This window comes from Aquarana catesbeiana, linkage group LG02 (assembly GCF_042186555.1).
Source record: "Aquarana catesbeiana isolate 2022-GZ linkage group LG02, ASM4218655v1, whole genome shotgun sequence".
In the NCBI taxonomy this organism is placed as follows: domain Eukaryota; kingdom Metazoa; phylum Chordata; class Amphibia; order Anura; family Ranidae; genus Aquarana; species Aquarana catesbeiana.
In genome coordinates this window covers 191781000-191803345 of record NC_133325.1, presented here as the reverse complement: position 1 = coordinate 191803345, position 22346 = coordinate 191781000, and the positions used below count along the sequence as shown (strand labels likewise).

Genomic DNA, 22346 nt, shown 5'->3' with positions numbered 1-22346 from the left:
TAGTGCGTTTTCAGTTTTGCAGAAACACACTACAGTCCATTTAATATGGTTTCCTATGGGTCACATTCACATCTGTGCATTTAATGGAAAGGGCCAGGGAGTTTTTTCTGATTTTTGGTTCAATGGATCAAAAACGTGTATTGAAAAAAAATGCAAAATGCACTTGGAATATGCAAACTGCAACCTGCATAGGTGTGAATCAGGCCTTAGAGGCACAAGAAAAAAAAACCCAGTGCCAATGTGTCCAGAAGCTGCAGTTTTGGCAGGAAAAAAAATGCTTGGTGCTTGTAATGCATTTTACCACTAGGCATTCAATTATTCTGGCCAATGAAATTAATTAATGCCCAATCGTTCGAGGTGCCTAAGGCTGTTTACACTTGAGCGTGGTGCAACTGCTGCTGCACCGCATTTTTTTTTTTTTTAGCTTTTTTGTGGAGCATTTTTTGGCGTTTATTTGAAAGGGCCTCTCTGTGCTCCAAGGAAGCTCGTGTAGAAAATCTTGGCACAGAGCCAGGAGCGTTTGGCATTGCGATTTTAGCGCCTCGTGTTCCTCGACAATCGCAGTTAAATTGCACCACATTTGGGGTGCCATTAGGAAATAATGGTTTTGCAAGAGCGTTTCATGTTTTGCTGCGATTCTGAAATTGCATGCAGAAACCAGCGATCCCAGTACGCTCAGGTTTGAATGGAGCCTGAATTCTTCTAGCGTTTTTTCTGTCTGGAGGAAAGTCCATCTAGGAGAGATGACCAATATGCATGAGGCCTCAAAGGTGACGTAGTCCGCAGTAACCCATGGTAACAGCACCATCTAGCTCACAGGTGCTGATTTAAGAGGCAGTCTGGTTAGTTGGAGGTCTCTAGGGGTTATTTACGAAGACTGAAGCATACAAAATCTGGGGCAGCTCTGCATACAAACCAATCAGCTTCCAGGTTTTATTAGCAAAGCTTAACTGAACAAGTTGAAGTTAAAAGGTGATTGGCTACCATGCAGAGCTGCATCAGATTTTGAGTGCACCAGTTTTAGTAAATCTCCCCCATGGTGCCCTTCATGAAGCAGATCTCTGTCCATGTATGACCATGGCAGGCAGACCTTTATCCTCCGATCACCATGTGATCTATGGCTGCTCTACCGTCATGGAATCCCATATAAGCGGCGTCTGATGGAACCTTCCCCGTGTGTATGTGTGACATCACGGACACATGACAGGCTGGCTTCACTTTCCCCGTCTGATCCGTATAAACACTCTGCCTATGGAATCCGTCCAGCCGTAAATATGCCGAGAATCCCAGGGAAGCCTCCCGGCCGAGATATATCCGACGTGTGATGACGTCTATTCGGGGTCTTCCCTCCCCTGGCTGCTATTTCAGGGCCGTGTCCCTCCAGCCGCGGCGTCTAATAATAGCAGGCGGGCTATTAATAGATCAAACAATGCGGCCTGCGTCATAGGAAACAGCGTGCGTCACGGCATACATTCCAGGCTACGCTGAGCCGGAAAAACCACGCCCCCTCCAGCCTTGTATGGAGAGCGGAGCAGAATCACCCTCCTGCGTCAATACAACCCCTGTGTCAGAACCACGCCCCCAAGTGCGTCACAGAGGCTTTAATAGAATGTGGATGGAGAAGTAGGAGCTCAGTAAGCTGTGCAAGCTCCGGGGAGACCAGAGAAGAAGAGCTGGCAGTGCCTGGGCATCATCGCACTGCAACACCCCGCGGAGAACCCGCACCGGGGACATCCAGCACACACAACTGGTATGTCACCATCTGTCACTCGCCTGTAGGATGGGCAGAGGGCAGCATCGGCGGTGCACACAACATAGCGGATTATTTCTATGCATTCACCTCCGTGCTCAGCGGGCATAGGCAGAGCAACAGGTGCACATCTATAGAGGCATGCCCTGCAACACCCATCCTCACTTGGCTTGTGTAATGATCACTGATGGGTATATGCTGCATGGCAAGTGATCGCCATTTACTAAGGATCCCTAAGCTGGGCTAGTTTGTGCATAGGGTCTGCTGCTGGGCTAACCATGGGGTCTGCTAGCTTTAGGAATCTGGTATCTTTGGGGTCTGGTGCTGGGCTAACCACGGGGTCTGCTAGCTTTGGGGTCTGATGCTAGGCTAGTGCATGGGGTCTGCTAACTTTAGGGGTCTGGTATCTTTGGGGTCTGATGCTAGGCTAGTGCATGGGGTCTGCTAACTTTAGGGGTCTGGTATCTTTGGGGTCTGATGCTAGGCTAGTGCATGGGGTCTGCTAGCTTTGGTGTCTGCTGCTGGGCTTGCTTTGGGGTCTGCTATCTTTAGGGGTCTGGTGCTGGGCTAGCCATGGGGTCTGCTATCTTTAGGGGTCTGGTGCTGGGCTAGCTTTAGGGTGTCTGCCAGCGTTTGGGTCCACTGCTGGGCTAGTGAAGCTTTTGTTCTTCTCTTCCACCTGCAGCAGCAGTATAGACCTCCTTCTCCAGGCTTCCAGATCTCACTGGCTTTATTATTTCACATAATTGTCCTATTGCACTCTGTTCACACTTTTTTTTTTTTTTTTTTAAGATTTGGAGGAAGGATTTGAACTTTTTTTTTTTTTTTTTTTTTTCTTTTTGGTAGGACTCTTCCTCCCTAGGGCATCAGAGCCATGTCCTTCATATGGTAAATCAGCAGTGAACACTGTAAAAGGCAGTGCCTAATGACTTCACACGCTGCTCTGGTAATGTGTGCACTTTTTGGGAGTGAGGTGCATGGTGTTGGAGCTATAAGGAGATGACCTGTACACCAACATGTAATTTACTGAGAGATCTGCAGGTATTCTTTCTGGCTTTCCTCTGAAATGCTAGCTGCTTGGCTGTCATTGGCGTTCAATACTTTGAGTCTCTGGATCAAATATTCAGCCAATGAAGTCAGAGTACAGTGAGTACTCCTGATTTGCATGCTTCTTCCAGGTCAAGGGCTCCTAAAGTATTTGAAGGATTAGCATCACAGCCATACAGTTAGCATTTTCAAAAAGAGACGTTCGTGTTGGCAGCTTTCCTCTGGGATAGTTTTGCATTGTGAATGGTGTAGCCTATTGAAATAAATGACACTTGTATATTGCTAGAGAAAAGTTCTGAGTTCCGCATTATAAAAGGTGGGCTTGTGCCCAGTGTTTTTTCTCTTTTATAAGGAAAGGCTAAGATGCATTATAGAGAGGTCTGACCTATCAGGAGCCAATCTTCTTCTGCTCCTCTTTTGTCTTTCTGTGCAAAGTGCTTTCTTGGCTCAGCACAACCTCCTCCATGCTTCTGGCATTTCCTCCAGGGAAAAGTCTAACCTATAAGGCTTATAAAACCGTTTTATTGTGCTGGGTTACAGTGTTTGTCAGCTGCTAAACCACAAAAGTAGCGGTTCTCCTAGCAGTGCAGCCAGACATTCGATTTAAGGGTTTCTTTAAACCGAGGCTACTTTGCCTTTGTTTTTATTCATGGCATGGAATTTTCTTATGATGCCACAACAAGGTCTGTAATATTGCAGCCAGTGTTTTTAGCTTGATGGTAAATAGCCATTTCGATACAGATTGCCTCTGCTAGTTAACTACATAGACCAGAGTGCAGTGAATTGTACAGCTGCTGCAGAGCCTCTTGGACATGCAGCAGTTGCTGTTCTGCATGATGACATCCAACAGCTTAGCAGTGTATGATGTAAAGACATTGAAGCCTTTATTAACAACTCTTCTTCCCAAGTATTTGTGGAGCAGCTGAGATGCCATTGTTAAGTCCAGTGATCCTGGCATATCCCAATGCGCTCTATAAATACAGCGAGAATACCATAGGCTAAACTATGACCTAATAACTGGCTAGTTAAAACCTCTTTAGTCTTCAGTGTAGTCAATGTTTATAATTTTATTGTGATTTTTTTTTTTTTTTTTTTTTATCCTACCTGATCAAGAAATGTTTCTTTTAGAAGAATTGGCATGTTTGCAGTATAACTGTTTCCAAATGGTTGCACAGTTGTGACCATCAAAAGGCAGTTTTCTTCATTTTCTTTGACTAAAGTTACAATTTAATAGCTGACCTGCTACAAGCTTTATATTTTTATAGTAGACTCAAAACTTAACCTACATTTGCTGGGCTGCAGTAACACTACATTATTGGTTTCCATTTAAACCAGTAAATATATTTTTTAGGTACTAAAGTGTGCAGCAAGACCCTCCTATTTATTACTTGGTCAGACAGCTTTACTCTTTATATAATGAAAAATTAGGCGTTTTTATGTACATTTTTTTTTTCTTCCATGCTACCATAGCTATATGAATGATCTAAAATCCAATATTCCTGAATTTTGTTAAACCTGCATCCACAGGTGCTTGAAGATAGTTCAGATCAAATAGCAATTTGTAAATTAGACATGCTGTCTTTTAGCTTTAAATGTAAAACAGTAGTTTCTGTGAGTTCCTGTACTTTTCAGTTTGTGTTTTTGACAACAATCTTGAGCTCTATATAGCTTCAGCTTAGGAACTCCGTGATGACAGCTAAATTTATGACAACTTGTGCCTAAAAAAAGAACTCACTGATGCTCTACGATGTTAGAAGAAAGGTTGCATAGGACATTTTGCTGCAAAAACAGGGTACTTGTTCTCTACCAAAGTGAATTCTGAACCGGTAGCAGTAATGCCTACTGCTTGTTTTTTCTTTAACTAATTCTAGGCTAAGTTATAGGGTCATCCTTTTTTTCTTTTTTTGTGCTTTTATGGGGCCATTCTGATCTCTACAAGAAATTCCAAATGTTTATCACATTAGCCAAGAGTATCTTTTCTCCAATAATTCTATAAAAATGCAGATGAGGGTCCAACTCTTGGGATCTTAATGGAAAGCGTACCCCTTTCACGCATCTTAGAACATCACTGTAAAGCAGGTCAGTGCTGATTCATAGGAGTCTGATCACTCGATCAGTTCAACTAATTTCAACAAACTTCTACGAAAGTATGTTGAGGACCATCGTTCCGCATTCAATAAAATAAATAAAGCCTATATACCTATAATGCACTTTTGGCTTGTGGATTTTATGGAATCAGCCAATGAAAAGCTTACTACATAAGGCCTGCTTTATATTACATGCATTTGTAAATATCCCTATTGCATCTGTCACAGGCCACGCTGCCCTTCTCTCTTGTAATAACTGTGTAAATTTGATAGTAGCATTTTTTTCCAGTTCAAAGGGCAAAAAGTGCTACCCCACAGCAACCATTCAGACTGTACTACCAAAGTCAGAGAAGTACTAAATGTATTCTGACTACACTTCACATTCTATGGTTTCTTCCTTGCACTATAGTGAATTGGCTCAGGTCTGCTACGGGGCTTTGTTGTCTGGCAAATGCAGAAAATACGTATCCTGGAAAACATAGTTGAAATTCCACTACAACTGCAAATCCATATATCGATTCAGTTTGCTTTAACTCAACCTGTTTGTTTTTGCAAATTTGGAATTTGCTCAATCGCTAACTGTTTTTTTGTTTTTTTTCTCTGTTTCAGAAATGCCCTGTATTCAAGCCCAGTATGGAAGTCTGTCCCAGTGTGCAGGCACCAGTGACCATTATGTACCAGACTTCTTAAACTCAGAGTTTGGTAAATTCACCATGGACCTTGTTAACAGTGAAATTGCAGCTTCCACGTCTTTGCCTAGTTTCAGCACCTTCATGGACGGTTACACTGGAGAGTTTGATGCTTTTCTTTATCCTGTTTCAAATCCACAATCTTCACTGAAGGTTGAGGAGTTTCAAGTGTTCGGCTGTTATCCTGGTTCTTTTACTAACCAGTTGGATGAAACCATGTCATCGAGTGGCTCGGATTATTACGGTAGCCCATGCTCTATCCCATCTCCTTCTACACCAGGTTTCCAGAATCCTCAAGTACCCGCATGGGATAGTTCTTATGGTGCCTACTCTCCAACTCAAAGCTATGACAATATGCGACCATGGACAGAGCAGCAGAAAACCGGCATTCCTCAGCCATCTTTTTTCTCCTTTGGGACACCAGCTCATAGCCCAAACATGGCTCCTAATACATTAAAGATGAGTCAAGTGCCACACAGACTTGAGCAGCAGGTTGTGGATCCAGATGTGTTTGCAATGGCACAAAACTCTCCAGTAGGATTTCCATCTATCCCCATTGGTCAGGGGCCTGTGATACTGGACAACTCTGTTTTATTGGACAACCCATTATCTCCATCCAAAGCTCGTAGCCCTAGCTCAAATGAGGGGCGTTGCGCTGTCTGTGGAGATAATGCTTCTTGTCAGCACTATGGTGTACGAACCTGTGAAGGATGCAAAGGGTTTTTTAAGGTAAGTGCTGAATATAACTTTAATTTGCAATGGTTTGTCTGTCGTTACTTAGACTTGGCCTTGATTGCCTCACCTGTTGGTCTCCCTGGGTGCTGGATGCCCTGCAGACTTGGCAGGCAGTCCTGGCACAAACTCTTGGTTCTCAGCCACCCAGTCTTTGCACTTAAGCTGATACGCGTTCCTGTGGATGAAGAAAGGGGGCTCGTCCCAAAACCGCTCTGGTGTTAAAAAGCAGCTGTCCTCCCCTGTGTACAGTTTCTTGGCTTGCTTCTACAGCAGTTGATCATTTCTGCTGCCTTTCCCTAACATCAACTGGAAGGATTGAGCATGGGCAAACTCTGTATAAGATGAGGAACCAAACACCAATTAGACAGCGGTTAGGGAACCAGAAGTTTCCATTAGGCAGCAGGTGCTAGAATGGTGTGATATAAACTGCAATCTTAACCCCTGCAGAACAGAGGTCATAAATCACTTGAGCTGGAGGCCCTTAAATAGTTGTTCTTTATTCGTTTGTGTTTCATTACTACATTTTGTGTAGCTGCACATTCCATTGTGCTTTTCTATTGCTAGGTGTTAAACCTGTTGCAACAAATACCCATAGTTATTGCACTTCCACAGCATGTGTGTATTCTACTAAAATCTGCTCTCTGCATTGGAACTTTTTCTGTTGTAATAGGTTATTTTGGCACTGATCACAGGAGGTCATGTTATCTAGGTAGAGGTACAGGTGTGTCAATAAGCTGTTTGAAAGCAACTAATTGATCCAGCTAGGAGTCTAAAGACAAGTGAAAATCATGCACTTTCAGTGTGTGTGGGTTTTGTTTCAGTTTTTTTTAAACACCGGTTTTTAAATCGGATAAAGCAGAAGAGATTTCATTGAGAAAATGAATAGCTTTGGTTTGTTTTTATTCTTTTAGACTAAGGCCCGGCCATACACGGTGCAACTTTATTTCCATGGGTTGCAGGAAAGAAATTTGCACGATTCCCCAATCAACACAAAGTGCTGACAGGGAATCGGCAATTTGGGGCCCAGAGGTTGCTGTCACCGCCAGGAGAAGACAGCGATAATCGCACGAGAATCTGGCAGGCTGGTTGTACCCAAGTTGATCACTCTGCTGAACCGGCCAAGATTTGAACCTTATATGGCCGACCTTAATTCAGTGGGATAGGTGTTATCATTAAAGACAAGAACCATAAAGTTCTGTTTGGCTAATTGAAAATGATGACTATTTCATCGACCCTTTGCAGTGTTGCGCACTTCCTTTTAAAGAACTTGTGGTTTCAGAATCCTTACTAACCTAGCACTATAATTAGAATCATTTCTTTATAAATTGATATACAATACTTTTGATGTAGTCCTATGTTTTCCTTGCATTTTGCATACAAAGGTAAACAGACTATCTCCAAATTTGATCATGTTTACCACCAGAATTGTTTTGGCCATTACCCTATAAATTTGCAGTCACTTGCCTTAATTCCCAGTATAAGGCCACTGTCTACAGTTTCAGCCCGCCCACAAAATAATTTGTTTTACATTTTCTTGATCTGAATTTGTGTGCGTTATAGGCAAATCGGGTACTTTAGAAGAGATGCTCGGCTAATTAAGATAGGTGAATTGCTCTTTTTTGCTTTGAGCCAAATGTCAACTTGATATTAGGAACAGTCCGACACTAGAGAAATGTTACAAAAATAAATAGAACAGACAGGGCTTTGTGTCGGTCTGGCATCTTGCGTCCCCTGACAATTGTTCCTTTTTCTCCCCACAGAGGACTGTACAGAAAAATGCCAAGTACATCTGCTTGGCTAACAAGGACTGTCCCGTGGACAAAAGGCGCCGGAATCGCTGCCAGTTCTGTCGGTTTCAAAAATGCTTAGCAGTGGGGATGGTAAAAGAAGGTATGTGTTTAACAGTATATCTTGAAAGTCATTTATTATCTGCCTAGAGGAAAGACTGTTGCATATGTTTTGATAAATAAGCGTGTGTGTGTGTGTGTGTATGCAACTATTCTGCAACCATGCATACCAGCTGTTTGATTGGTATTCCCAGTTGGGTACAGAAAAGGGGGCTTTCAGTAAGATGGGAGATAAGGTAACTTCCAAAAATTATTTAGAATGAAGACAAAACTTTGAAGCGCTTTTTTGGTATAGAATCAAATTGTTAACACTTAAGTTAGTGTATTTATATATATTTTTTTCTCTTTCTCAGTTGTACGCACAGACAGCTTAAAGGGCCGACGGGGTCGCCTCCCATCAAAACCAAGGCAAGCTTCCGATTCTTCTCCCGTTAGTCTTATTAATTCACTGGTACGAGCTCACATCGACACCATCCCCAATTCTAGTAACCTGGATTACTCACAAGTAAGTTGACCCATCACTGTAGACCGGAAAAACTGTGCCATCGAATGACTAGGTGTCCAGAAATTAAATATATTTAAAAGTAACACCTTTTAGGAAGTAATGCATTCTGGAACTAAATTAAATTTGATATGGATGTTCAAATATACTATGTTAAGTACACAACCACTTAGTTTAAAAGCTTTCATTTAAAACGTCAGACCTCATTTATATGGGTTTTGGTAAATCTAAACACTTTTTCAATTTGTATGCAGTCAGACAGGCCCTTGCAATACATAGTTGAAGGTCTAACAACAAAAGTTGTTTGTTGTGTAGCTTTTATATCGGTGTTTCTCAACTCCGGTCCTGAAGTACCAGGTCATGTTTTCAGGATTTCCCTCAGACGAAACGACTGGGGGGGGGGGGATGTACTTGAGGACTGGAGTTGAGAAACATTGGTTTACATGGATTTATAGACTCTCTGGGGTTGATTTACTAAAACTGAAGAGTGCAAAATCTGGGGCAGCTGTGCTTGGTAGCCAGTTGGCTTGTAACTTCAGCTTGTTCACTTAAGCTTTGACCAGGAAAGAAAACTGGAAGCTGATTGGTTTCTATGCAGAGCTGCACCAGACTTTGCACTCCAATTTTAGTAAATCAACCCCCCCTGTATAATGGTGCTGATTGGCCCAGCGCTGCAAAATGCCATGAGTCACTCGCACCCCCATACCCAGCATTTCCTGTGTTTCCTTGGGCTTCTAGAGCAAAGAAAAATAAAGTTTTATATTGTAAGGAGGTTGGTGGAGGATCAAAGCAAACCTATTTCTTTGCCTTGAATGAACAAAGCACAGTTTGTTTTTTTTTGTTAGGACATTTTATTTTTAATTTAGCCTTTAGTTTGAGTTTGGGAAGTTTTTGTTTGGTAGCTCTAGCACTCTGTAAGCTCTGATTTTTATTTATTTATTTATTTTTTGTCAATGACAGTACCAGGAAAATGGTCCCATCCTGCTAGAGAAGGAGAATCCAGTTGACGTACAGCAGTTCTATGACCTTCTGTCAAGTTCTCTGGAAGTGATCCGCAAATGGGCAGAGAAAATCCAGGGCTTCCTAGAGCTTCCCAAAGAAGACCAGGACCTTCTGCTGGAGTCTTCTTTCTTGGAGCTTTTCATCCTGAGATTGGCTTACAGGTAAACCAGCTGTCACTGTCTGGGGCACTATCTCATTTTGGGCTGCTAATCCTGTTCTGAACACTGGACAGGACACACAGTAATGTAGGAGCAAGAGGACTTTAACTGCTTTATTGGAGAAATTGGATTCTCCCATTGGAGAGAGAGCCAAAACAAACAGGAGTCAAAATAAAGGCCTATATTTAGCACAGACTTTAAGCTCATGATCCTAAGTGATTTTCTGAGTTAAAGGGGACCTGACCCAGAACTGTTATGGTTAGGAACATTTACAAAGATTTCATATTTTTTTATAAAGTGTTACAGCATTTGTTCTTTATCGGTGTACTGGCCGAAGTAAATATGGAAGCAGTAGTTGCTGGCTTCTTTCATAGCTATAGTTTCCTGGCCTTATTAGAAGTAAGCATGAAGATTGGAAATTCTCATCTGAATTACCTATCTGTCTAGTGACACATGTTATGAAAACCATTGAGCAAGAACTGGCAGACAAATGGCATTTTCAGAAGTGATCAGCAAAGGCAACCTGTGTATTCTTGAAACCAGGTTTGGGAAGGTATAGCTTATATTTAGCGAACGCATATTTGTTTTTAGTAGTTAGCTATTACATTTAAAATGACTGCGAAGTAGCAGTAATTCAGAACCAATGTGCGCCACTGCAAGACAAAAAGCTGAGCCTGCATATATGGTATGCAAATATGGCTTCCCATTGTACACTTAAAATTACAAACTACACATAGAATGGAGGCTTTTAAAACCCACATTATGTAAGATTTACATCAAGAATGTTTTTAAATGTTCATAAAAGAAGAAAAAAATTCAAATTTTATTTTTTTATTTTTTTTATTTTTATTATTATTATTATTTCTTTTTTATAAGCTTTCCCTCTGAAAACTGCAGCTATTTTGATGAAAAACAAAAGCTTTCTTTAGATCAGTACAAGTTGTTGTCTCCCTTTCTGAAGCTGAAAGAGCTGACAATTAGAATGATTAGGTTGCTGCACTTCCCTTAACTGTAAGTTCATAGGAGCTAATAGTAGCCATGGTTTTTCTCTGCCCACCCCTACCATTAACAGTTATATGCTGAGACAACATACATACAATGCCTTTTAAACTCCTCAGAATTTGTATACCTATTAGTGATTTATAAAATCCAATGCCAAAAAAGTGTTTTTTTTATCTTGTGATAATGTATATAGTGTTAATATAACCCCAATATATTGAAAAAAATTGTAATCTAATCAGTTAATATGTAAATGGTGCCTAACGGAGGTCTTCAAGTATAACCTGGTGTGTGCGTTTTTATAAATCTTTCATACATGAATATTTTGCTTATATTTTTGCCTTGGATGTGGCACTTATGAAAGATGTTTGACTAAGCGAACAGTATCTTAGTTTTAAATTTTTTTTTTTTTGTTTTTTTTTTTGTTTATGGCTGGCTAGGAAACTAAAGCAAACATCTATGTTATTGCTAGGCTGGTGATCAGCCTCTCTGCATTTCACTTCCTCTAAGCTTATACACACCCATGCACTTATGTGGGGCAGCATTTTTCTAGTTAATAGTAATTTTTAGGGAGGTTAACGCTAGTGAATTTAGTTATGAGCTTAAGGTATTTTTTGTATCTGACATTTATTTTACTTTCTTTTCAAAAAGTTCGAAGCCTGAGGAAGGGAAGCTGGTTTTCTGTAATGGAGTGGTGCTTCACCGTATGCAGTGTGTTCGAGGCTTTGGAGAGTGGATAGACTCAATCATTGAATTTTCGCACAGTCTTCAACGTATGAACATTGATGTCCCATCTTTTTCCTGCCTCTCTGCCCTCGTCATCATCACAGGTAAATCATAAACCTTTGGAAAATGAGTTGATCAGTTTTCATTATGTGTTCCTGTAAATTTTCCACCATATGAAATTTTTAGATTCATTGAAAGTTGTAGTCATGTACTCATAGGCTGCTAAAAATGCAAAACTCACTCGGGAGCTTTTTTTTTTTTTTTTTTTTTTTTTTTTTTGCTTATAGTGTGGATGTGTCTCGCTCATTTATTTCAGTATAATTCTGTAATCGAGTTGAGTATCCACACTAACAGTTCACAGTAAAACCTGTTTGCACACACCGAATCCTTCAGTTGTGCCCTTCCTACCCCAGTGCCACCCAGTGAGCTCCTACATTGTCACCATTGACATACATTTTGTTGAGGCTATTCTGGTTACAGAATGGCATTTCAGCAATGCAGTGTCTAGTTATTACATAATTTCCAAATTGTATGTTATTTTTAAATGGGAACCTCTTGGTGTATGTGTGTAAGACTGAAACATAATGCAGTCCCTGTTCAAAAAAAGGGGCTTTAAGGGAATTACATTTTCATAGTGTTGTGTATCATTGTTTTTAAATACAGCTTGGTTTTTGGACATGGTAATCTGTTATATATTTTTTTTTTTTTAGTTTTTTTTTTTCTTTATCATTGGAAAATGTATTAAATTTAGCTACTTCTGTTTTCAATGCAGATAGACACGGATTGAAAGAACCTAAAAAAGTTGAGGAACTTCAAAGCCGGATTATTCATTGCCTTAAAGAGCATGTGCCGTCCACATTAAGTGAGCCCAGCCGATCTAACTGTCTGTCCAAGTTATTGGGCAAGCTGCCTGAGCTGCGCACCCTCTGCACGCAGGGCCTTCAGCGCATTTTTTACCTGAAACTGGAAGACCTTGTTCCGCCACCACCTATTGTAGAGAAGATCTTCATGGACACACTGCCCTTTTAAAACATTGCACTTTTCTTCTAAGTTCAGAGAAAGGGACACCCAAACTCGCACAGAAAGTGGAGTATCTTGTTACAAACTTTTGGAACCCTTTCCTTTGACATTAGGTGCCTAACCAGTAGATTGTTCCTCACTGGAATCTTCTGGGTCTTATATGAAGACTTTAATTTTATTCTAGAAAAATCCAGTTGTGCCTTTGGCTAAAAACAGACTTTGTCTTTTTTTTGTTTCACTTTTTAAGTATTTTTTTTAATACTTCTGAATTCACGTGGTTCCTATACTGCCTTTCCTACAGCACTCCAAGATTGGACCGGACCTTTTAGAGCAGACTCAAAAGCTTTAGGAGATGGGCAGAGTATAGCCTGCCTTTTTTCCCCCAACTGTCTTTCAAAGGGGCTGAAGGGGACGGACCCAATTTCATTCACAGCCAGTTTGTAAAGTCTTGTACATAAATGAAGAACGAACTGTATATAGTATTAAAAAGGTTTAAAAAAAAAAAAAGTAAAGCTACTCCTTGTATTGGTCACTATGGATCCCACAGTGTTCTGGGCTGTGTGTATATATGTGTAATTTTTGAAAAGAAACATTTATATTTGTGTACCTTACTGGATTTACAGTATGTGTTTTTTCTGATTAATATATATTTAATATATTAAATAAAAAAATGCTGTAATAGCAAACAGTGGATCATTGGCAATAGTCTTCCTGTTCTCTACCAGTAAATAGTGGTGGTCTTGTTCAGACAATGCAGACGCTGTTTTGTTGGTGTCCAGTTTGTGTTGGTGTAGATACAATATTACATAAAAAATATCTCTGGGCAAAAAAAAGAAATCTTTGCGTATAGTACTGACTTTATTCCCCTGCCTGTCTATCCTTTTTTTGAATTTACCTGTTTATCCTGCCAGTTTCTTTTAGTGCACTAGATTTCCAGTGGCATGCCAACAATGCTTTTTAGCCGATACTGACCTTTCCTGTGCATTGTCATCCCTCTGTTACGCTTCTGCCTAACAGCACCACATTATGTTGTGGCTTTATTGGAGCCTCCTATGACATGATGGGGGAAGCTCTGACACATACAAGGGCAGACCAGCCACTACCTTACTTCGGCTTGCAGAAACAGCGGGGCTCTGTTGGAGACTTACTGCTGTGACATCTGTCCCCATCAGACATACACATAGGAGCGGAGTTGAAAATCTTCACTCAGTCTCACTAATGTGACGTGAAGATTCACTTTAAAGTAGAGGTCCAGTTAAATCTTCTCTAAATTTAAACCTGCCCCCACCCCCATTTATGTCATCTCCCAGTGGCTAGCTTCAGCAATGAGGAAAGATCGCAGGCAACGACTGCAATGCCTATGCGGTGACATCAACCATAGACTTACAATGGGCCATCTATTGTTGGCTGTCCCTCCTCTGCCCTGAAGCTGGTATTGAGAGCCGTTCACATGACCCTTCTCTGTACTTTATCTGCATGTGATTGGTTATTCAATGCACCGTTGCATTGAGATTCGTAATTCCATTGATAAATTAACCTTGCTGTCTTATAGGAAACATGCACAGTGACAAACATGGAGGCTGCCATTTGCTGATCTTTTTATAATCAAACAAATTGCCTGGCTATCTCCAGTTTTGATACTTTCAGTCACTAACAGAAAAAAAGGTGTAGATTAGAAAAACAGAAGTCTGAATTCCTTATCTGCATACGTATTTTTTATTTTATTTTATTTTTTTGCTCCATGGCACAGCATGTATTACAGCTTCTGGATCGGCATCACCCCAGGATTGGAAGGAGAGGTCGGCAAGGGCAGCCTTCATTTTTTTTTTTTTTTTTCTTCCCTATACAGATTTCCTTTTTTAGATGGGACCAAAAAAATGTTTTAGAGTTGATGGCTGTGATGGCAGGCTGTCTGTCAAGTTAGTTACCTTTACAGCCCTGCTATTTATATCCAGCACCAAAGGGTTCCATCATAGATTTTTCTTCTAGCTGCTACTGTTTCCAGCTGCCAGAATTGTGTCAAGGTATTGATTCCAATTGCGGAATCCTCCAATGCAGACAGGTGAGAGCATCTGAAGCCTGCATCTAAAAACACAATGCTGTAAAGGTTATTTCTTTATTTGCAACAAAAATCTGCTCCATTAATCTATCAAATTATTTTAATAGCTGGAAGTTTTTTAAAACTAGCAGAAAGACAGTACTTTACCATGAGGCACTTATATTCTATAAAATTGCTAATGTAGCGAAAAAGTGTGTGTGTGTGTATATATAGGAATTCTAACATCCACCCAAAAGTTCAAAAATCTTTAATATTGAATGACTGTTAAATCCAATAAACCTCTTGATCTTTATTACAATATTTATTGCCATTAATGTGAAAAACAATGAATGACATAAAGCAATACTGCTTCACTAAATTTTTCATTAAATTAGATGAACCTTTTGAGATTCATGAACACAAATCCCAGAGTAAAAATCATTCATAAAGCATCGCTATGAACAAGTGGTGTAAAACTGCTATCCAATTAAAGTGTATGTGTGAGTAAAATAAAATTTAAAAAAAAATGCTGTATTATTCCATATACAAGTAGATCTCAATGCATGCCAATTTCCCCACGTTTTGTCTTTGATAATGCAAGTACAGAAACAGATGCACCTGTGTCCCAGAGGAATGAGCTGCCTCCACCATACCTGCCCTTGTATATTTATTATTTTACTGGCTAGCTGGTGAGTGTGCTCAAATACATTTTGCATTGGTTTAAAATAAAGGGGAATAAAAAATAACAATGCAGCTAACACATCCAAGGACTGGTATGTTGCAATATATTTTTGGTTCTTGGTATCAGATACACATTAAATTCCTTTTCACACTTGTTTGTTTTCTTGCAGTAAAACCTGAATTTTACTAAATAAAATGCATTTTGTGTATATAGCTCAATATTTTTATGAGTGCTGCAGTTTACTGTGTTTTTTAAAAGGAATGTACAAGGGTCAAATCATACCTGTGAGCATTAATGTATATGTTGCAACACAAGTGCATAGATGTGAATGGGCTTCTAATTGGTTTGACTACTCTAAGGCCCTACACAGGGGGTGTCCAAACTGTGGCCTAAGACGGCTATGAATGCGGCCCAACATAATCACAAAATTGTGGGTTTTTTAAGCAAACACATGCGGCCGAAGAAAATTTTGACAGTCTCTTTACTGGACCCTTTTTATAAGTTTTATCTCTCCAAAGAAAAATATCCCCTTTAAATCGTGCCTTATTCAGGTCATCAGTGTTTGGCAGCACCTATGCTTGTGGGCAACTATTTTCAAGGATGAAGCACCGGAAGGGAAAAAGTAGAACCAAAATATGAGTACATATGCTACTCTATCCATCGAACCAGATATTAATGTGTTCGTTTATCAAAAACTGTGTCAAAGAGCACACTAGTTTTATGTGGCCTCTTTTACCCCTTTATAATAAAAAAAAAAAATATTCATCTCATTGACCTTCATATCTTTATTTGTGATCACTTGTGATCTACCTGGCTTTTTCTGCTCTTTGGCTATCCTTCTTGTTGGTGTGTTTTATGTGAGGCCCAAGACAATTCTTCCTCTTCAAATGTTGCCCAGGAATGTCAGATGGCTGGACACCCCTGGGCTACACAGCCTCAGTGGTTTACACACCAGTTTGCTGCATGTTAAACATTCAGCCTGAAATCCTATCTGAACCCAGAAACACAAATATACTGTGTATATATAATAATCGGGGGGGGAAAAAAAAAAAAACTGTGTTCTGCAATGAAATATAGTTACCCACTTGTTCCCAGTCGCACTGAGCTGCGCAAGTGCAGATCGATTTACATTCTGGCACTGTGCCTGTGTTCTGGAATGGCTATATTCCTGCGCATGCACAGGCGTGGTGACATCCATACCTCCTGGAAGAATGTTTGTTTTTTTTTTTGTTTTTTTTAATTATCTAAGGATGGGGGGGTCTCATTAGAAGGCACCAACCTTCCCCATAATAGAAAGAAATTAGGTGTGGTGCTGTTCTAGTTTTATGGCAAAGTGTTATTACACTGTGATAGCATATTAAGGTCACCTCTGAAGGGTGGGTGAAAATGTGAAATTGTTGTTTAATAAAGGTTTAAAAAACTTTATTCCCAAAAAAACAGAGTAATACCCAAAAATGGTTCGCATAAAAGTAAACAATAATAATGTGGATATGATTTGTTTCAAACAGTGCATGGTCCTGTGCAGCTCACTGTTTACCATGTGATGCTATTATATCAAATTGCTATTATATCAAAATATATAACATTGGTCAGGCCACGCCCAACGCGAGCTCCCGTAGACGTCCAATGACGAAACGTGTAGGCGTGGCCTGACCAACGTCGTTTGTCATCTCCCAATGAACACAGGATTTGTTTTGATGGTTAAATTCAGATGTTTTATGCTTGAATTGAACTTTTATAATGTGAGTACCAATCTGTTACTTTTGGAATAAAGGTTTTAAACGTTTTTACGCTATGGGCACCCTTTCTCTTTTATGCTAATACAATGCGATCCGGGATTGCCAGGAACTGCCAGACAGTGGCACAAACTGACCGCGCAATACCCCTGCAGGGATGAAAGCATCCGGTGAGTGTTTGCACAGTAAGAGCACGAATTTAAGCACTGTCACCAAATGAACACTGGAATAAGAAGATTGTTTTGAGCAATATTATCAAGAGGAACAAACTTTTAAAAACAACTATCACTTGTGCACTACAATTAAGACTACTTAAAGCAACATTGTTTTTCTGATTGTTTTGAGCACAAGTCACTTTATCATCGTTTGGTTTTTTTCCCTCCCCCCCCTTCCTTCCATTTTCCTCTCCTTCCCCCCTCCCATCCCCTTTCTCTTCCCCTCCCCCTTCCCCTACACTATAGTACTTTACATCAATGTATGGTATCAATACACGAGCACATTTTGATATAATAGCATCACATGGTAAACAGTGAGCTGCACAGGACCAGGCACTGTTTAAAACAAATCATATCCACATTATTATTGTTTACTTTTATGCAAAACCATTTTTGGGTATTACAATTTCACATTTTCACCCACCCTTCAGAGGTGACCATAATATGCTGTCACAGTGTAATAACACTTTGCCATAAAACTAGAACAGCGCCGCACCCACACCTAATTTCTTTCCAGTTCAGCTCTTCCCACTTCGGTGGTGATTGCATTTGTGGAGGCAGCAGTTCTGAACCATTTTTTTTACCTACCCCCATTGCGCGGATTTAACTTTCTTTTCCATTCCCCATAATAGATTAATAGATCAATTAAAACAAAATCAAAATTTTCAAGATTTTTTTTTAAATGTTAAAATCCACATATGAAAATTCATACGACTGTGGTACATGGTATTTTCAGCTCTACTTGTTTTGTCATTAGCATGGCTTCCTCATGCGCTTATTATAAACCTTGAGTACAATATCACTATAAAGAGACAGAGAAAGAAGCATTAAGTATATTCAATCAACATAAGATACATAATTTATTTTATTATTATATATATTACAGAATCCTTACTGAATCGATAAGTGTCAAGAAAGACTATACATGTGGACAAGGCTAAATGTAAGGCTCTAAATTATCTAAAAACTCAGCCTATAGAGATGTCAAAAAAGTCATGTATATATGTAAATTATAGATCAATATGAGGAAGAATAGATAATAAAGAAATGGGAAAAGAGAGGGGGGGGGAATTAAAAATCAGAAATAAAGCAATTCAGGTCAAATTCAACATTATGACCCATAGGCGTAAAAGTCTACATCTCGTAAATCCAACGAGACTCAGATTTACTCTGATTAATAATTTTATTACTCCCTCTCCAATGAGGTTTGAACTTCTCTATACCCAAAAAAATCAAGGATGAAGGATCTTTGTTGTGGCATTCAGCATAATGCTTGGAAATGCCATGTTTTGGATAGCCTTTCTGTATATTTTGGATATGCTCCCTTAAATGTTTCCATAGCGGCCTTTTTGTTCTTCCTGTAGATTGAAGGCGACACGGACATTCCAAAGCATATACAGCCCCCTCAGTCTTGCAGGATATAAAATCTCTAATGTCCCATTTCTTTCCTGTTGAGGTGGATTGAAATTCTTATCTCTTTTTCTTACTTTGTTTAGTAGGTCGGCATGCAAAGCAGTTCTTATAAGGAAAAAATCCTTTTCCTTCAAAAAAGGTAAAGGATTTCTTAGGTTGATCTATCATATTTTTAGCTATAAGATCTGAGTGTTGGAGCTCTCCTATACGTGAACCTCGGGATATTGGGTAGCAGTGGTGTAAGGAGTCGATCCGCTGTCAGGATTCTCCAGTGTTTCTTGATGATACTCTCTACATTTTTTATGCTTGATATTGTAGTCAAAAATGAATGGGCCTTATGATAGGATGCTTCTCTGCCTTTTATCAATTAGCAAAGCTTCCCTCTCAATGTCACCAACTTCATTTATTTTCTGTTGTATAAAAGATCACTTATACCCTTTCTCAATGAATCTAGCTTCCATTAGTTTGGCCTGCTGCTCATAGTCTTCTTTCTCTGTACAATTTCTCCTAAGTCTTATTAGTTGACCTTTAGGTATATTGATCAGCCATGGTTTATGGTGCCAACTATTCATGGGGAGATAGCTGTTCCTATCTACAGGTTTAAAATGTGTTTTTGCCTTCAATACTCCTACCTGATCTCCAAATCTAGGAACTTGATTCTACTTTCATCTATCTCCCATGACAAACTCTTTTTTTTTTTTTCAATTGGTATTAAGATTCTGCCTGAAATGTAATAGGCTGTCTGTAGCTCCAGCCCATACAATAATGATGTTGTCAATATATCTTCTGTAATTGATCTGGTCTGTTGTTATGAATTGCTTCCTACTGAATTTATGCCATTTACAATTGATCTCCCAGTCTGTATGATTGTTCTGCTTCAATTGCTCTGACGCGTATACAACAATTTTCTTAATGAAACTTAGAACTGACAGATGGAAAATGAAAGCCGTCCTACTTAAGGAGTAGCTATAATCAAACTACACTTCACATCATGCTTTGGGAATTGCAGCAAATGTGGGCGGGTACACTAGGCCTGAACATGTTAAATGTGAACAAGCCCACTTCATCATAAATCATGCCCCTCATTCTGCAGCCAGCCAGCCAGCCATACTACTCAGTAACACAAAGCAGGATAGGTTGGTTACAGCCTTATAAATGCAAAGCATGTTTTGTGGTCTCCCCCTCCAGCCACAACAGGAGATAAACATACTGCCCTTACTTGCTTTATGTAATCTTTGCTGAACTGTAGACACATGCCCATAATTATATAATATACACACTGTACTCTGCTGTAATTCATTATTAGAAATATTCATCCTCATGCTGTAGCTTTGAGATCTTTCTAACAGCAATCAGTGCTTGCATGGTGTATGTGAGAACATCCCAAGCTGCAACACAGAAAGAAAGAGCCAGGACATGCTGCTTTACATCGGCATGCGGCACAAGTAAATATTGGCATGAGAAAAAAACAAAAAAGTGCAGCACTAACTTACTAATCAATAACACAATAATGGTGGAACCCTCTAATGTATGGAAATCTCAATGAACTTATATATTACCACAATACCGGTCTCTTATATGTAACTTCACATAGAATACACATCAAACTGAGAAAAAACCCCATAAAAATATGACTGTAAACTTTGCAAGGATGGTGGAAACCCCTCCTACAGATATTTGGCAGTGGACAGTGTCAGTAAAGCAGTGGACTGCTCATCAGTGCAGCCTATCAGTTCAGTCTTATTAGTGCAGTTTATCATTGCGTCATAAGTGTAGTCTCTTCAGTGTCCATATGTGCACTGAGAGATGACGGGTGGGGGCGGTGCCTGCGTGCTGGCAGGGAACAGAGGGAAAGGAGGAGGACACCACCTTCATGGGCAGTACAGGTCAACCCCTCGCCCACTATAGCAAGCAGGGCGGAAGTACAAGTCCCTGTTAGCTGTAGAGAACTACAAATAGGAAGTGCCAAGACTGATGGCTGGATTTACAGGAGGAATAGCAGCCACCGGTCTTACAAACAGGAAACCACAGGGCAGTAACGGTTTTACTTCAAAATCAGCAGGCTATTACAGAGGAACTACAGAGCTCAGAAGTAAATGGATGGCATAGTTGGTGAAGGAAGGAGATCAGCAACAAGGACATGGAAAAAGTTTTTGCCCGGAGTTCTGCTTTAAGTATTATAAATCATCTGTATGCTGTTTACTTACAACTTTCCAACTACAATTAAATGACTAAACTTTGCAAGGATGGTGGAAACCCCTCCTAAAGATATTTGGCAGTGGACAGTTTCCACTGCTTATCAGTGCAGCCTATCAGTGCCCATAAGTGTAGCCCCATCAGTGCAGCCTTATCAGTGCCCATAAGTGCAGCATATCAAAAAGGGTGCCCACCCAGTTGTGTGACATTAGGGAACTAATATTCGCTAATGTCTTCCTGTTTCTCCTCCTGGCCAATCAGGAAGAGAGTCCTAAGATCTGATTGGCCGGCAGGAGAATTGTCCGCCTGGACTCGGGAGGAGACACAGGAAGGGAAGCCGCCAAAGCCGTAACCTGGATGGCGTCAGTGTGGGGCTGGAGGGTAACAGGCGAGCGAAGCAGTGGGGGGGGTTGGCAGGATGGGGGGGGGTAAGATGTCGCTGGTTGGGTTAGGGCCGTGGGTCGCCCCCCCCAAGAAAATTGAGCACCAGCCGCCACTGCTCTCCACATTATGCTTCTTTTATCACTGTCCTCTGGCTTTTCTAACACTGGGAATCTTCGAAAGCTAGTATATAATGACCTGAGTTATTGTCACTCCTAAATACTCCAATATCTTTAGGGCTGGACCTATGTCGTGTACCTGTTAAAACATGGTAAATCTTATTGACCCTTTTCCAATCTGGTGTCCTCTAAGTGCCCTTATGTACAGATGTATGAAGAAATGGTGTTCCTCATCACATTATTATCAAAAGCAAGTACCACTAGATGAGTGCAATTATCATTTGTTTCTTCGGGTATATTTGCTTTTCCAACATTGGGAAAGGGTAGGTTGTTGCCAATTTTGGTGTATTTTAATTTTTTTTCCAACTTAGACCATGAGATCCCCTATTATTATCTTACAACTCAACTTTTTTGAAATCATGTGGATAATCCTTCATGCACTTAAGCCTGTTTGACATGTTAATTATGTAAATATCTATTTTTTCATGTGCAGGATGTAGGCAGCATACATCTTTGCATTTATTAATATTAAGAAAGGTGTATGTATGGCGTGTGATGTCTTCCATGAGACACTCATTCATCTCTTGAATGGAATGTTAGCCTCCTGTGACACCTCCTGCAAGCAGTATAGCGATAATGTGGAGAAGGGAAGGCTGTGGCCCCAAACTAGGCAACTATGGGTAGGAGACAGAAGCAGAAGCCTGCTAAAAGTAAATATGCTCTATTGCTCATTATGTATCTTGTGCTACAAAAAAAAGTTATTTGCCATTTTTCTTTTTCTTTGGGTTTTTAGTTGCATATTTTGTTGGAAAAAAAATTATTTCATATAGCAACTTGAAAAATAGTTAAAACGGTATTGTACTAATTCTCTTTTTTTAATAGTTAAGAAACATTAAATGGCATTAAAATACACCAGAATTGGTAATCACACACCCACACAACCACATACCCCCAAAAACAAATGAACACCTCGAGCATAAACAAAGGAAACCTGCAACTTATCA

At 40.0% G+C, this 22346-nt stretch overlaps 1 protein-coding gene across 3 annotated transcripts in view; it reads left to right on the top strand.

Annotated features, from left to right (window-relative positions):
• Positions 1 to 13253, top strand: part of NR4A1 (nuclear receptor subfamily 4 group A member 1) — a 72509-nt gene extending 59256 nt beyond the window's left edge. For 2 of the 3 annotated variants that reach the window (XM_073614108.1, XM_073614107.1), the window contains 6 exons: positions 5494 to 6302; positions 8069 to 8198; positions 8509 to 8660; positions 9618 to 9820; positions 11468 to 11646; positions 12315 to 13253. In XM_073614108.1, coding sequence (XP_073470209.1) covers positions 5496 to 6302; positions 8069 to 8198; positions 8509 to 8660; positions 9618 to 9820; positions 11468 to 11646; positions 12315 to 12571 — 1728 coding nt within the window. In that variant the 5' untranslated portion in view covers positions 5494 to 5495 and the 3' untranslated portion in view covers positions 12572 to 13253. Of the gene's footprint in view, positions 1 to 1594; positions 1751 to 5493; positions 6303 to 8068; positions 8199 to 8508; positions 8661 to 9617; positions 9821 to 11467; positions 11647 to 12314 lie in introns of those variants that run through there. The other variant, XM_073614106.1, reaches the window with a different exon arrangement.
• Positions 13254 to 22346: the final 9093 nt, after the last annotated feature.